Below are 17,712 nucleotides of genomic sequence, written 5' to 3'. Positions count from 1 at the left end.
GTCTGCTACTTTACTTGGTCAGTTCATGTTGCTGAAGTGGTTTTGTGTAATAATTTGATTGTATAATACCTGTCAGTGGTCATTACAGTGATTGCAGGTTAACTGTTCATCATCATATTCCAGTGTGATTACTCTGATTGGGATTTCAGTGTGAAGGGTTTTACAGCGAATCCCTGTGGTTAAATGTCTCTCTCGGTTTCCTGTGAGGATTTTACAGAAAAAGCTCTAATTCTAAATTCTGATTGTGCTTTGTGTTGTATATCATCATGACAGTATTGTAGAGACATTGTACCGTACATTATACTGTAGTGTAAACGGATGGATAGTGAGCAGAAATGACTGGGAAAAAAGGTTACTCAGCCAAAAACAGCATATCTCTCTGTGACTGAAGGAGGCAGAGAGGGAGGAAAGATGAAGGGAGTTTGGGGAGGGACTTCATTTAGCCTTTATTTGAAGTACTGTTCATTGTTATCCTCCAATATCATTCTGTCTGTTTTGACTCTGCTTGTTGAAGCTCTTCACCATCACGGCACTCTACAAAGATCATCCACCCACTTCGATAGTCAAGCTGAAGAAGAGGTGAGTGTGAGTGTTTTTTTAACATTGATGGAATAGTATCATAGTGCTTTTAAAAGCACAAAAACACAAAAATTATAATTTATTGAATAAAAGTCAACATCTTCACAATGGACCATTTTTAAGAAAATATTCTTTTCGTTTTAAGTCCTGACTGAAGCTGAAAGTGTTGATTAATGTGAGGATTTTTTGTTGTTGCTGAGAGGATAAGCAACTCGAAACATTAAAAAACTAATACATATTTGCAGTGTCTGCCATTATAAATAATGGAATGAAACCATTTACATCGAACAACTACTATTCTAAACTTAAAATCAAATGTGTTCAGCTGGTGTGTGTCTCTACAGCTGTTCTCAGCATTCAAACAGAGTTCTGTACCCCCTGCGGTCCATTGCCTGCTATGAGGGTAATGTAGGGTGAAGGAATGGACTTCAAAAGAGTTCATGCTTCACAGAGTCCAACAACCCAAGTAATAGTTTATTACAGAGTAATTGAAATGGTCTGTGATGAAGTTGTATCACAAACAGTCTCAACGATTTACTAATGGATTTATGATTAAATGATTTGTCTCTCTATATAGTCAATGATGTAACCTATATTTGGGATTAGAGGGGTATATTTTAAGAATGCATCTAACAATGATCCTTGCTCTGAATTGTTCTTACAAATATCTATTAATAAATATCATTTTATTTAATGACCCGGGACGTCATTCACTGCCCTTCCCCCTCATTCATCTTTTTAAAGATAGACATCAACCTTCTTAGTATTCTTCAATCAATTCATTATAAACAATATATATAAAAAAATAAAAATAAATAAAAATTAAAAAAGAATGCCTGTTTTCTATCGACCCGAGGTGTGTAACAGTGTAAGTATTATTTTTTCTTCTGCAAAACAATAATTTAATCTTTGATGACTGAATAAGTGCAATTCACTTTTATTCCACAAGGTGGCAATGTCTGATACACAATGATGAAGTGACTTTTCACTCATAGTTACCTCAGGCAGAAAACAAAAGAATAGGAAGTGTCATCTGCAAAACTTGAAAAAATGGCTCAGCGATTTACTGTACAGCAAGTACTGAACGCAATCAAATATAAGTGTCACTGTCACTTGATGGTGGATCTGGTGAAGGAGCTGTCAGCTATCCAAATATTGATTTTGAAGATGTTAGTTTTAAGAATATGAGAAAGATGCTGTATGTACTGGGAAATGAGCTCTGATGAGGACAGTGGTGATTGTATAAAACATCTGCTCAAACTGAACCTTTCCAAGATCCAAAAGGTAACAAAATATGCTTTATTTTCTATCAGGAGAGTTTTATATCATCGTGACAGGTAGAGATCTGCCCATGATTGAATATAGATCCGGGTCGATAAAGACCCAAATATGTAATAATGATTGGCAAAACATTCATGCATTTAAGGGTTAAAAAAGTTATTATTGTAATTATTACACACACATAAATGTATATATAAATAAATATACACTACAGTTCAAACGTTTTGGGTTGGTGAATTATTGTTATGTTTTTGTAAAATGTCTCTATAACTATTTTATTTTAAGATGTAAGTTAATTTATTCCTGTGATGGCAAAGCTGAATTTTCAGCATCATTACATCAGTCTTCAGTGTCACATGATCCTTCAGAAATCATATATGCTGATTTGCTGCTCAAGAAACATTGTTGTTTTTATCAAAGATGAAAACATTGTACTGCCTAATATTTTTGTAGAAACCACAATACATTTTTTTTTCATGATTCTTTGATGAATAGAAATTTCAATAGAGCAGCACTCATTTGCAACAGAAATCTTTTGTATCATTTAAGTGCCTTTACTGTCACTTTTGACCAGTTTAATGCATCCTTGCTGAATAAAATTATTATTATTATTATTATTTATCTCACTGATTCCAAACTTTTCAAATAACATGAACCTTTATTCAGTTATATCATATTGATGTTTAATTGTCTGAGATTCCAGGTGACAATGAAGTTTGACAGTATTCTGGACAAGGCAGATGGGTTTGGCCGTTACCAGATTGCACTGGCCTTGCTGCTGTTCATACCTCGCATCACTATCCCATGTCACTTCCTGCTGAACAATTTTATAGCCGCCATCCCGTCTCATCACTGCAACATCAGCTCCCTGGATGCTGACGGGAACCTTGGGAATCTGAGTCGAGAAGAGAGACTGACTGTCAGTATTCCTGCACAGGAGGATGGGACTCCTGCTTCCTGTCACATGTTCTCGTATCCTCAGTTCCACCTGCTGATGAACTCCTCCAGCAGCACAGAACTTCCTGTAGTGGAGTGTCAGAATGGATGGGAGTATGACAACAGCACATTCATCAGCACTTTCGCCACACAGGTAAAGTCTCATGACGGTGTATACCATAGATCCTTCTCTGCCCTCTCACCACTCACAGTTTTTTTCCTGTTTCTCTCTCTTTAATTTCTCAATCAGTTTGATTTAGTTTGTGACAAGAGGGGACTGGCGAAAACATCAGTCACCATTTTTTTTTTGGGCGTCATGACCGGAGCTGTGCTCTTTGGAGTGCTCTGTGATAAGTAAAAAAACAATATCCTCCTTTAAGAATCTTTCTGCAGTGTGATATAATAACACAGAGAGATAGTTTAATGAAACATTTCATATTATGAATGCAGTATTAATGCTCTGAAGGGTCATTGCTCATGTATGTGTTGTTTTCAGGTATGGCCGTAGGAGCATGTTGCTGGTGTCCTATGTGTTATCTATAGTGTTCAGTGTTGCTAGTGCTTTCTCAAGCACCTACATCATGTTTGCTGCCTTCCGCTTCCTGACTGGATTGGCATTGACGGGAATCGTCAACATACCTGTTGGGCTCAGTAGGTCTTCTCTGAAACCCAACTGCCTTAATTCTTCTTTGCGCTGTATTTTTCCCTCTCCATTGTATCCCTTCCTAGGACTCAGAGACATTAAGCCGTTTGTCCAGTCTGAACACTTTAGGGTCCAAAATGAAAAAAGTCCAATCTTAACAAGGTCAATCATTTGACTGCACTGACATTATCGGATAAGTGAATTGAGCTGGATGATGACCCTTCTGTAGAGCTGCTTTATAGCTGAATCAAATTTGTCGTGATGCTGCTTTAAAACTATCTGTATTGAATATATGTAACGGAGATTATCTACTCTGTCTGAAGATGCGTAATAGCGCCCTCTACCCTATAACAGTGGAAGCGTTGTCTCATAAATGACAAAAATTTCGTCATCGGCGAGGAAAGAGTTAATGATTACATTTGATCTGTTCTGCAGGTATTGAGTGGGTGGACACTAAGCACCGTACATTTATCGGGGTGTTCGGCAGTATTTCCTGGAGTTTAGGCAACATGCTGCTGGCCGGTTTTGCCTATATGGTCACTGATTGGAGGATGCTGATTATTACTGTCACTTCTCCTCTTCTTCTTGCTACAGCAACCTGGTGGTAGGGGAACACCATTATATCCTGAGTCTTCCTCACAGTCAGGGCCTGTTTGTAAGGTCATGACATGTTTTTCCTCAGCTGGAAAGATTTGTCTTTTTTTCATTAATTTAATCTTTTCATTAAATTATTTTTAAATGTAATTAAATTCATGAACAAAATGTCTTCACTGTCACTTTTGATCAATTTAATGCATTTCTTTCAAAAACATAAAAAAAATGTATGTTTCCAAACTTTTGACAGGTACTGTACATACATACACACACACACACACACACACATATATATATATATATATATATATATATTGGTTAATAAAAGATTGGTTAATACTTTAATAGGTGGATCCCTGAATCAGCACGATGGCTAATAGCCAATGGAAAGGCAGAAACAGCATACAAGTATCTGCAAAAGTGTGCTACTTTTAACAAAAGACGAGACTTCAGTTCTAGAGTCAAGCCAGAGGTAAACAGGGTCTCATTTGCCATCCATGTTTGCCATCATTTAGATATTTGCAAAGAACTTATTTCAACAGTAACACCATTATTTCTATCTCAGTCTCTGTCCACTGCAGCAATCATGGATCAACAGGGTCACAGTTACACTTACTTAGACCTAGTCAAAACCCCACAGCTGAGGAGACTCACACTCTTTACTGGAATAGTGTGGTAGGTTTTTGTGTGTGTACTAATTTAAGTATTTTATTTTTCGAAATGAAGAAAGTGCCTCTTTTTAGTGAATATATGGAAGCAACAAGCCTACGTTCATCTTCCCTTTTTGTAGGTATGGAGTTTCTTCTACATACTACGGCATCAGCTTAAACATCACCGGCTTTGGGCTTGATCTTTACCTGACACACTTCATTTATGCAGCCATAGAGGTGCCGGCAAAAATCCTCATCTACTTAAGTCTCAACAAAGTCGGCCGTAGAGTCACTCAGAGCGGGACACTGGTGCTCACAGGATTTTGCATACTCATCAACATCATCACACCTACAGGTTGAACACCTTTAGTTGCAAGTACACTTTAAATCAGTGGTTCTCATCAAAAAATAGTTTCACGACTATGGTTCCAATAGGGTTAAGGTTAGGATACCAAAGTTGGGATACCACAATACATACGTGCTATTAAATTTTAATTTCTCAATACATACGCTTTTAAAAGGGGTGAGAAAACACTTGATGATGATGTCAAAAGCCAGTCAAACTATTAATTTTGATACAAATCATAGAAACTGGCCAGATGGAATGATTATCCATCCATGAAAATCATGAACAAAATTCTACAAGTCTAGATTTAATGGTGCTGTATGTAAGTTTTTGACTGGTCTAAAGCATAAAAATACCATAATATGTTTGCAGATATTTAGGATACATGCTGATTTCACATACTTGTTTCTCAGAAAAACAATGGTACGGACAGTTATTCTACTTTGAAATGTGCATTCCGTGTCAGAATGTCTGTTTTTGTTTTGGTCTGTGCGATATTGCACGTTGCCAATTTACCCAATAGTATTTGGAAAACACAGCATATTACTGCCATTGAAGCCAGCGAATAAACTGGGTCAGAGATCGGCACCTCAGCACCCATCTAAAAAATCTCTATGAATGAGAGCATATTAAAACGCGATAATCAACTCATCATAAATCGACTCATCAACTTATAAGTGAGTATAACTCTTTGCCTTCCATTGTCAATTGCGCTCGCTCCTGTTGCATGTCCTCAAACTGGCGACCCGCGTGAGCATCGGGTCTGAGGAGGAGGGGGCGGGGGAAACAACACTCTCCAATATGGTCTGCAGTACCCATTTCAACCCCTAGCTGTCAATCTTACATACTGCACCTTTAAACACAGGTACACTCACAACAAGGATATACATAGTTTATCATGACCACAGTTCTTTTTGTATGGTGAATTAGTTGCCTTCGAAACCACTAAAATGCAAATCTTAAGATATTGCAGGTATATTAATACATTTAAATGCTTAGTTTCAAGGACATTTTCTTTTTAAGGACAAATTTTGATACTGTTTTGAGTCGCACTGTGGATCCATCATAAAATCTAGTCTTAAAGAACCACTGCTTTGCCCAAAACAGTTTTGCCCATCTTTTATGAATGGCATAGTATGACGTGATTTGGTTGCCTGATGATTTTCTCTGACCTCTTCTGTGTGAATGTCTGTGGGTTTAGAATTCTGGACTTTTCGGACTGTGATTGCAGTGTTGGGTAAAGGACTTTCAGAAGCTTCGTTCACAACTGTGTTCCTTTACACCACTGAGCTCTATCCTACAGTCATGAGGTTAGAATCTACCATGTCTCTTTTCGAATTATTAATCACTCTCGTTTTTGAAAATGCTTCTGTTATCTCCCTTTCACGTCTATAGGCAGAATGGGCTTGGCTACACCAGTTTTATGGCACGTTTGGGTGCATCCATTTCTCCTCTCATCATACTCTTAGAAGACAAGTGGACGCTCCTCCCAGAGGTCGTTTTCTGCACATTGGCCATCTTTTCTGGTCTCATCGCTTGGCTTCTCCCTGAAACAAACAACGCAAGATTGCCAGAAACAATAGAAGATATTGAAGAGATGAGGTATAAGAAAAAGAAATGACAGCAAATACAAGACAAAATGTTTTCAGCTTTAGTTTGTTGAATTGTATTCTGTTTGTTTTTCTCATTTTTAAATTCACAATCATTTGCTTTTTTATTGCAGAAAGAAACCTTTTCACAACAGAGGATCAGAGTAACATTCCTTTAAAGTTGCCCATCTCTACAGACACTACGCAATGATATGCAAATCACTTCAAAAGCACAAATCACAGTAACAAGTCTCATAAGCTGTACTTGATATCATATCCCACCTTTTGTATATACAGTGCTATGCATAAGTTTAGACACCCATGCTAAAGTTGACTAAAAAGAGGAATAAAAAATCATCTTTCGGAAATTGAACTTAATGCCTTAATTAAAAAAATTAGGAAAAATCCAACCTTTAAGGACACCAATTTTCTTTGTGAATGAATAATGTATTGTAAATAAATAAATGTTCTTCCTTAAAATACAGGGTGCATAAGTTTGGACACCCCTATGTTAAATTCCCATAGAGGCAGGCAGATTTTTATTTTTAAAGGCCAGTTACTTCATGGATCCAGGATACTATGCATCCTGATAAAGTTTCCTTGGCCTTTGGAATTAAAATAGCCCCACATCATCACATAGCCTTCACCATAACTAGAGATTGGCATGGAGTACTTTCCATAAGATCATCTCTCAATGCAAATCAAACCAGCTATTAGGCTAACTGAAATAAAACCATGCCAATCTCTAAGTATGGTGAAGGCTATGTGATGATGTGGGGCTATTTTAATTCCAAAGGCCAAGGGAACTTTATCAGGATGCATAGTATCCTGGATCCATGAAGTAACTGGCCTTTAAAAATAAAAATCTGCCTGCCTCTATGGGAATTTAACATAGGGGTGTCCAAACTTATGCACCCTGTATTTTAAGGAAGAACATTTATTTATTTACGATACATTATTCATTCACAAAGAAAATTGGTGTCCTTAAAGGTTGGATTTTTCCTATTTTTTTTTTTAATTAAGGCATTAAGTTCAATTTCCAAAAGATGATTTTTTATTCCTCTTTTTAGTCAACTTTAGCATGGGTGTCTAAACTTATGCATAGCACTGTAACTAATAAAACTTGAGTCATGGTATACTGTTTTACTTACCTCTAGGAATTGAGAAATCTAGATACAGTCTTTTTTGCCCATGCATTACCTATATTTATATACATATTTAGTTAATCTCTTTCTTTTTAAAGAGGACCTATTATGTTTTATTTTACATTTCAACTTTCTTTAGTGTATAATGTTCCTGTTTGAGCAGGAAAAAGGTCAAAGTTACAAAGCACAAAGTCCACTCCATAGGGAATTAATCTCTATATCAGGAAGCATTGTTTCTGAACTCTCTGAAATGCTTTGTTGTAGTCTTTCTTCCAGAGTTTTCTTCCAGAATCATACACGTCACAATATCCCTCATTTAAATAATTCCTGCCCAAGTCATACGCAAAAAAGGGGAGGCCTGGTTGAGTTGTGTTAGTAGTGTGTTGAAACTAGCTGTTATAGTAAGGGGTGTGGCATTTCTGAAATAGCTCGAAGCGGTTGACCAATCACAACACACTGGTCCAGCTGACCAATCAGAGCACATTACGCTTTTCAGAAGGAGGGGCTTCACAGATATATGAACTTAACAGAGCGATACAGACAGACTGGGAAACCAGGTGCTGCAACAATGTAAAATATGTGAAGAATAATGTGATTTTTGAACATTCAAGCTTGAAAACCTTTTTTAGGAGACCCCAAAAACAAAATCCAGACATTGAAAAAGGGCACAATATGGCTTATTTAAGTCTGTTTCCCAGAACCATGGACAGCACCCACTCAGACCAGGATTAGTATCTGGACTCTGTGTGACAAACAGCACCCTGGACAGCGCCACATTTTCCAGACTTCTGTTAGTTAATGAGCTGTGGAAGTGGCAACACTCTCATGTAATTGACAACTGCCACCAAAAACCAATACATCACACATATTCTCTTCATAAGTTATTATACAGAGTGAACACAGCTCATGTATCCATGTTTATCATTAGAAAAAAACATACTGTGATTAAAAAAAAATGTTTTTTAAAAAAACATTTTTGCTCGTTATCTAAACTTTATAACAAGTGATACTGCTATAAACATGAAATTATAGAGAAAAGACCTGAAAGCAGACAGGCAAAACATGCACCCAACTTTATGCAGTCATACACAGTTGTTTAATTAGATTGTATTCAATTCTAATGTTTCATGGCAGGGAGTGAGAGCGGATATTGTGTTTTTCACACCTATAGCTTTCTGCATTTGAAAAACTTTGATGAATCTTTGCTGGACCTGAACATAACTTATGTGAGTTTATGTTGCTATATATTCAGTCCTTCTAATAATGGTACGGTCACAGAACCTCTAGATGGCAGTAGTGACAGAGAAAGAGTAATCATTCTTTACATGTGGCTTACAGTGCTGTCAAAAGGTATGGATTATAATAGGCAAGAACTGTATAATGTACACTACTGTTCAAAAGTAGTATTATTATTTGAAAGAAATTCATACTTTTATTTATGCTTTAAATTAATCAAAAGTGACAGTAAAGAGTCTCACATATTTTATAAAAGATTTATATTTCAAATAAATGCTGTTCTTTCGAATTTTTGAAAATGATCACGGTTTCCACAAAATTATTAAGCAGCAAAAATATTAACATTTTTAACATTTAAAATTATAATAAGAAATGTTTCTTGACCAGCAAGTCAGCATATTAGAATGATTTCTGAAGGATCATGTGACACTGAAGACTGGAGTAATGATGCTGAAAATTCAGCTTTGCCAACACAGGAATATATTACATTTATTTTCAAATGGAAACCAGTTATTTTAAATTGAAAAAATATATCAGAAAGGATTGCTGGTTTTACTGTAGACTATATTTGATCAAAATTTTACATTTAAACTGTAATAATATAGTATAATATAATAAATATAATATAATATAATATAATATAATATAATATAATATAATATAATATAATATCTGCCTTTGTCCCCAGTTTGTCTATGTATTGTTCAACACTGTTGTCATTTATTAAGCGGGCAGTCAATCCAAATGAGGTCAGGCCTTAAGTTCCGCCACTGTTTAATCACTGTCTGTGTTAGATGTTAATTTACTAAAGGAAAATGCTAATGATCTACATGCTTAATGATCTACATCAAATCAGTGAATGTGTAAGTAGACTTACTGTTGGACGAGCTCAAGTCCATATCACCCTCATTGCTTCTTTTGAGCCACATCAGAAGTTTAGATCAGCAAAGATGAAGTTTGAGAACCTTTTGGCTGAGGTTGGGGGGTTTGGAAAATACCAGATCAGTATCATCGCCCTTTTGGTGATTCCGAGAGTCACGCTGCCGTTTCACTTTCTGTTAAACAACTTTATCGCTGCTATCCCATCTCATCACTGTGACATCAGCTCTCTGGATGCTGACGGGATCCTTGGGAATCTGAGTCGAGAAGAGAGACTGACTGTCAGTATCCCTGCACAGGAGGATGGGACTCCTGCTTCCTGTCACATGTTCTCGTATCCTCAGTTCCATCTGCTGATGAACTCCTCCAGCAGCACAGAACTTCCTGTAGTGGAGTGTCAGAATGGATGGGAGTATGACAACAGCACATTTAAATCAGCCTTGGCTACTGAGGTAATTCACTTCATATGTTTTTTATTCAAATGCATTTTATAACTATACAGTATACTTTAATTTTAAGATTGTTAAATATTGTTTTCACAGTCATTCTCGGCCTAAATAAATGTTAAAGCTGAAGTGTATGTTTGTTTTATGTTAAAATTATAAGTAAGCCATTTTGGGGGTTTCCCTAAAACATTGGCTCAACAAATGGCATGAGTTTGGGGCGGGATTTTTTTTTTCTCTGGCCAATGGCAGATGAGGGGTGTTTAAATTCTGTTTGGTGATGATAGCAGTGCAAGAATTACATCAGCTTTTAAAAATCATGACAAATGCAAGTTTTGAATAAAGAAGAGTTGAACATCTGAATTAGACATTAAGCAGAATTATTTCACTCATCAAAAGGAAAATTATATCTCTCTGATACTGTGTGTGTCCCTCTTTCAGTTTGAATTGGTGTGCGACAGGAAAGGTCTGAATAAAGCCACAGCCACTATCTTCTTTGTTGGTGTGATGGTTGGAGCAGCTATTTTTGGCTGGCTGAGTGACAGGTGAGACCTTAGACTAAGATCTGGCCCTTCAAGAGATGAAGTAAATGGCGATGTCACATAATCATTATTTGAAGCAGTTCAACTACAGTCCATTGTTTTGTAAAGGCCACACCACAAACAAAAAGTATCTATGTACATTGAAGTTAGTTAAGTATTTATAGACACATATTGTAAGTAAACAATATGAGTTTATAAATAAAAAATAACTGTTCTTAGTTACAATTTAATCAGAAAAATATTTTGCACAAACACAATGAGGTTTTGAATAAATTGTCATCTCAATTAAGGTTGAAAGTTGAATAATACATTTATGCAACAAAAATGCTTTATTTAACATAATGAGTTAAATGAAAATCTAGATATATTGCAGGAATTCAAATGACTCATGATTCATGAATCATCCGAATAGAGCAATTCACTAAAAGGGAGGTTTAGGGAGGATTAGCCTATTCACTAAAACAATGAATCAGAATTACATACTTACGGAATGAATTTACTGTTTAGGTGACAGGTTTGTTGTTTCCTTAAAGCTATTTAAAAAAGCGATGTGGTGTTTTGGTCACTTAATGCAGTCCGTTAGAAAAAGTAACTCGTTCTGGAAAAGCTACACTACTTTAAGAACAGCTGAACTACTGTCAAGCTACTGAAAAACAATAATAATAGGTAGCATGTTTTTTTGTTTTTTTTGTCACTTCCCAACACTGTAGGCTACTTAAGTATTGTGGTATATCTCATGGGTTCCACATCTGTCAGTCACTACAACGTTATGTCGACTGACAAATGGGGTCTCACTTTGGAACCCCAATCACCTCTGAGATTTAGGAAAATGGCCAATGGAATTGGTGAGTGGAATTTGCTTTGGAACCGAGTGGTTGCACAGTGATCACTCTTCCAATGACCATGCAATGAGTGTGTTACGGAGATCATTCTATGCTGGTGGAGAGGGGGCATTCAGTGGGTTTCGCCATTCTAAAAGAGCAGTGCACAGTTAAGTGCAATGAAATCCCCTTGGACACTTCAGAGCAAAGAGCTGATTTTCCTAAAAGAGCAATTACGTTCGGTGAGCGTCTTTTTAAAGATATCTTTCTGTCCTTGTGTTTCTGGATGCGGTGGTTTCCTGTCTTCATCTGATGAGAGCATGCTGAGGCAGCATTCATGGATGGCTACCTGTGAGGGCATGACCATGTCGACACTGTGGTTGCGACTCTCTTTCCTCATGAAGACTGGAGTCCCCTCTGCTGTTGCCCATGCAGAGCCATAGGCATGGCTGACACTCTGGTTACAGTGGGAGCGTTTTCTGCCGGGCCAGTCCCCACGGAAAGGTTGTCGAGCTCATCCCCTCCTGGGATCTCTCTGTGGTCCTTTCTGGTCTGCAGAGAGCTCCCTTTGAGTAGTCAGTTGAGCTTAAGAGCCAGTCTCTAAATACAGCGCTCCTGACCGCACTCACTTCCATCAAGAGGGTGGAGGAACTACAGGCATTTTCTGTCAGCGAATCATGCCTTGAGTTCCCCAACCCAGATACGTTGCGTTTACGTGCCCTGTGCATTTACGTGGACCACACACAGAACTTCAGAAGCTCAGAGCAGATCTTTGTCTGCTTTGGAGGTCAGCAGAAGGGAAAGGCTGTCTCCAAGCAGTGGTTGGCCCACTGGATAGTGGATGCCATCACCTTGGCTTACCAATCCCAAGACGAGCCATTCCCCCTCGGAGTGAGGGCCCACTCCACTCGAAGTCTAGCCTTCTCCTAGGCATTGGCAGGCAGTGCCTTTTTGGCAGAGATCTGCAGAGCTGTGGGCTGGGCGACACCTAATAACTTTGCAAGATTCTACAATCTCCGGGTGGAGCTGGTTTCTTCCTGTGTGTTAGGTACAAACAGATAATGTGTAGGAAGGCTGGCTCGGTGTCTCACTTGCAGCGCCTGTCCCCTCTAAGGGGGGGATACGAGCGCCATTTTGGCTCTACAGCTGAGTTCCGTGCTTGGCAAACCCTGGATTGAGTTTCCTCAGAGCATCCTTCGGCAGTCAGACCAACGCCGAAGGTGTTGAAGGTGTCCAACGCCAGGTCCAGTACTCGAGTGCATACCCGCTCGGTCAGCCTCTGTACTGGACTAGATGCCTCATGTGTTGTGATTCCCCCTTGGTAATCCCATATGTGTATTCTTCCACGGTACGGTTTCCCTCTCTGTAAACCCTTGTCTTTCCCTGGGCAGATTTACCATGCCCCGTCTCTGTGTTTGTATTAATTCAATCCCTGTCTAGGCAGGACCTAACGCAGAGGCCTTTTCCATATGTTGCATGGCCCTGGCCTTGTCCCTTCTATCCCATTGGCATGGAGGACTAATATTCTGGGCTTACGTGGCATGCAGAGTAGGTTATGACCTACGCTAGGGCACGCTACAGCTTGCCAGCATTTGCATTTCCATCACTTGTAACAAAGTTCAGTGGTTGTGGTGTTTTCCATATAGACCCCATTTAGACCCCATAAATGGCCGGTGCCTTTGTCTCTGCTCCTCAGCATAAACCTGAATGAGTGGATGCATGCTGCCATTTTATTTACCCTTATGTGCAGGAGAGTGGCTCAGCATGCAAATTCCACTCACCAATTCTATAGGCCATTTTTGTAAAAATTTAAAGGTGATTGGGGCTCCCAAGCGAGACCCCATTTGTCAGTCGACATAACGTTTCTGTTCCCTCCACCAGTGAACAAGGGTTATATCAGTAACCAAGATGTTCTGTTTACCTAATTCCAGGTACGGTAGGAAACGAATGCTGATGATGTCTTACTTAATATCCATATCATTTGGAGTGGCCAGTGCATTCTCTCAGTCCTTCATCATGTTTGCTATAATGAGATTCTTCACTGGAATGGGCCTTACAGGCATCAGCATAATCTCCATTGTCCTGTGTGAGTGCTCTAGATGCCCGGACTTGGGCGACTAATTAATATGTATTTTATAATTAATATGTTTATTTATTATATAAATATAAATTTATTCACAATCACAATTACCAGATTACTTCACAATTATACAGTGGCTCTGTCTTTGTTTCTAATTTGCTTTTTCTTAACGCTCCTTATGAATCAAAAAAATGTAACAAGTCAGTTATATGAGTTAATTAATCAATTAATCAATGAATAAACGTTTCAATGACTCGCTCATAAAGACAGTCACTGTGTCCGAATATGCTTAATTCCATACTGTAAAGTATGTGAATACAGTCCTGCAAAAGAGAGTAGTATGTCCGAATTTGAAAAACAGTAGGCAAAATTACGCGGATGACTTAATACTCCTGCTGAGATTCTGGAGTGTGCATTTGATGGACACTTTACTATTGTATTCCATGTAGCCATGAAGGAGTTGTAAGGAAAGTTCCAAAAGTAAGTTTCAAACTAAATGTTGTACCAACTAGACAGTATGCAATTTCAGTCAGCTTGACACTTGTTTAATATCTGAATGAAGCAGCGTTTTTGAACAAATTGATTGAATGAATGATTCAATGACTCGTTTTGTTCCTGTATGAATCAGTGTTTTGAGTCGATTGAATGATTGAAAAGGCACTTGGTCTAAAGATGTAACTTTGTAGAAAGTCACTTAAAGATCTTCATCTCTAATGTCATATCTGACAGTCTATTTTAAATAATAAAACATTATTGTTATTGTTCATCAGGCGTAGAATGGGCTGATATTGCACACAGGACGATTGCTGGTGTTATAATCAGTCTTGATTGGTCTGTCAGCACTATGATATTGCCTGGCATTGCTTATCTTGTCAATGACTGGAGGAGTCTGATCATCACGGTAACAGCTCCCCTCGGACTGGCATTGATCACATGGAGGTAAAATGTTACTATGATTGATTCTCATGTCCACTTGTCCCAAATCACATAATTCTTGTTTGCTAGGTGGATCCCAGAGTCAGCACGATGGCTCATAGCCAATGGACGACTGGAAGAGGCCCATCTTTATCTGAGCAAATGTGCCTCAGCTAACAACAGGCAACACAACCTCAGAGATATCAAACCAGAGGTAACTTTTTAATATGTGACATTGAGAAAGATCCAATTTTCGGCATCTTCCTAATGCTTTTGAGAACATGACTTTCAGACCCTTGCTAATGTTATAATTGCTGAGGACAGAGGTGACAAGAAGTACTCATATCTGGATCTTGTGAGGTCTTCTAAGATGAGGAAACTGGCTCTGCTTACAGGAATCACTTGGTGGGAATGTTTTACCTAGGTTATAGACTTTATGATGGCTAAAATTATGGTTTGCTCTTTAAAATAAAATCTGAACAACCTGGTTTACTAAGAGAAGATATTGAGGTAAATTGTTTTTGCAGGTTTGGAGTGGCATTCACTTACTACGGTATCAGTTTGAACATCAGTGGATTTGGGCTGAACCTGTACCTCACCCAGTTTATTTATGGTGCCATAGAGATGCCATCAAAACTGGTGGCCTATGTGTGTCTTGATAAACTAGGCCGCAGGTACAGTCAGGCGGGAACGCTGATTACAGCAGGGGTCTGCACTGGAATCACTGTCCTTATTCCCAGAGGTAAAGGATAGAGAACAATCATTTATTAGGATTCTACAATCATGTGTGACTGTGAATGTTTTATTTAGTTTATTCAGTTACAGAACAACAATATATTGGAATGTCACAGTCATAAAAGACTAAAAGTCATCCATTGTGATATCACAGTCATGTGTTCAGCATGTCAATCATTTAAAAAATTTACATTTGAGTGAAACGGCTTTTTGAACAAGAAAAAATGTAGGGTGGGGCTTGATTTTGTCCACCAGGAATTGATTGGATTGTTGTGGTTTGCTATTGCTGTAATCTCATGTGAGTAAAAACATCATTGGAGAAGAGAAGAGATGTCGCTGCAAGAGGGAGGGGAAGTTATTTTGATTAATCTAGGGCACATGATTTTTTAAATAATGATGTGCATGGAAAAATCATTTATAATACATCCTGCTATATTCCTACAAAAAAAAAAAAAAAAAAAAATTCCATTTTGATTTCATGGTAACTTTAAAAGGCTTTTTGATTTCAAAATGAATTGTGTCAAGTTAACGTTGAAGTATGTATTTTTTCTAGTGTTAAAATGCTTTATCTTATCCCAGTTTAATTTGCAAAGGCAAATATAATTTAGCCATTTATGGGCTGATTTTTCTCCCAATTTATGCCAAGTAGCTTCGTATTTAATAAAACACATTTTCCTGTGGCTCTCAAAATATTAGTTACATTTTAGTTAAACATTTCAGTTATGTCATTTATGGTGAATGGCTCAGGAGATGGCACAGACATTTCACACTGAACTTCACCTATGTAAGAGTCAGATTCTCCAGCTGTCTCTGTTTCTGTCTCTAGATTTGTTGCTGGCTCGTACAGTGATTGCTGTGCTGGGTAAAGGATTCTCAGAGGCCTCCTTCACATGTGTTTTCCTCTATACCACTGAGCTGTACCCGACTGTGTTACGGTCAGTTTATCATTTGCAAATGCTCTTGATGTTTGTGCATAATAAAATGCGATTTAAGCTCAAATTTGTTCAGTAAAGAAATAGGTTATTAACACTCTTTCTCTTTTGACCATAGGCAGAATGGATTAGGCTATAGTTCATTTGTTGGTCGTGTTGGTGTCTCTTTAGCACCTCTTGTGAGCCTCCTGGACGAGGTGTGGCTCCCTCTGCCACAGGTCCTGTTTTGCTCTGTAGCCGTCACTGCAGGCTTCGTTGCGCTGCTCCTCCCTGAGACCCACAATGTGCGGCTTCCTGAGACTATTGAGGACATTGAGAAAACTAGGTGATTGATCATTTTCTACTATACTACTACTACTAGAATGAAAGATAATAAAAATGATTATCATAATATAGTTTTCATGATACTTAAAATATCTCACTGTGTTTAAAAGGAACTTGATATAAAAATATTAAATACATATTTTTGTTTAATTAACTTAAACCACTATGTTTTTTCTCAGGAAAAGATCAGTGTGTTCACAACTTGAATATCAGCTTGGAAATGAGCTCTACAAGGAAACAAAATGAATCTAACCTGTAGAGAAGATGAATCTAATAAAAATCAAATTCATCACTGAAGTCTCTTGGTCTTAACTTACTCTTAACTACTCTTCCGACAATCTACAAAGCCTTTTCCTGTAAATAAACTCAAGAAAAAAAAAGAAATGTCCCTTTTTCAGGATACTGTACTTTAAAGATGATTTTGTAAATATAAGTTTATACGTTTTTATAGGGTTTAAACAATTTTTTTCATGCTTATTCCATGAACCATGAAAAAACAGAAGGCATGAGGACTGCAAATGTAGCCAGAGCAATAAACTGCAATGTCCGTTATGTAAGACGCTTAAGACAGTGCTATAGGGAAAAAGGAAGGACAGCAGCTGATCGTCCTTGCAGTGCCAAACCACATGTAACCATATGTCCTCCCAGACTTGTTTGAGAACAAATGTCTTGGTAGAAGAGTGGGCAGTGGGAACTGGCAAATCTGGCTCAGCCCATGAGGATGAGATGCACTGTACTTAAAGCAGCTGGTGGACACACCAGATACTGACAGCAACTTTTGATTTTGTAATTGACTGCTACCCCTGCCCCCTGTTCAGTGACTTATTGTTCCATTTCTGTTTGTCAAATGTCTGTGAAATTTGTTCAGTTTGTTTCATTTGTTAAATCTTTTTTTTGTACATACAAATATTTACACATAATAAGACATTTGCTGGAAAAAAGGCAGTTTAAAGTGGGAGGACATATCCTTTTTTTTTGTTTATATACAATGCTGTTCAAACATTGGTTTTAAGTCTCTTATGCACATGTTGAATTTATTTGA

General features: G+C 37.8%; 1 protein-coding gene across 1 annotated transcript; it reads left to right on the top strand.

Annotated features, from left to right (window-relative positions):
* Positions 1 to 2,569: 2,569 nt before the first annotated feature.
* On the top strand, positions 2,570 to 16,960 carry LOC311071771 (uncharacterized protein; the record flags this gene model as incomplete). The annotated part of the gene is made up of 19 exons (XM_084096310.1): positions 2,570 to 2,950; positions 3,047 to 3,150; positions 3,293 to 3,447; positions 3,875 to 4,043; positions 4,382 to 4,505; positions 4,599 to 4,708; positions 4,824 to 5,038; positions 6,231 to 6,339; positions 6,425 to 6,631; positions 9,811 to 10,330; positions 10,763 to 10,866; positions 13,616 to 13,770; positions 14,535 to 14,703; positions 14,770 to 14,893; positions 14,972 to 15,084; positions 15,207 to 15,421; positions 16,241 to 16,349; positions 16,465 to 16,671; positions 16,850 to 16,960. The coding sequence occupies 19 exons, from the start codon at positions 2,570 to 2,572 to the stop codon at positions 16,914 to 16,916; spliced, it is 3,357 nt and encodes a 1,118-aa protein (XP_083952436.1). The 3' UTR covers positions 16,917 to 16,960.
* Between the last annotated feature and the right edge of the window lie 752 nt (positions 16,961 to 17,712).

This window comes from Abramis brama (genome assembly GCF_963993115.1).
Source record: "Abramis brama genome assembly, chromosome: 21".
Lineage (NCBI taxonomy): Eukaryota > Metazoa > Chordata > Actinopteri > Cypriniformes > Leuciscidae > Abramis > Abramis brama.
The sequence above is the reverse complement of the archived record's forward strand: the minus strand, read 5'-3'. Positions and strand labels throughout refer to the sequence as shown.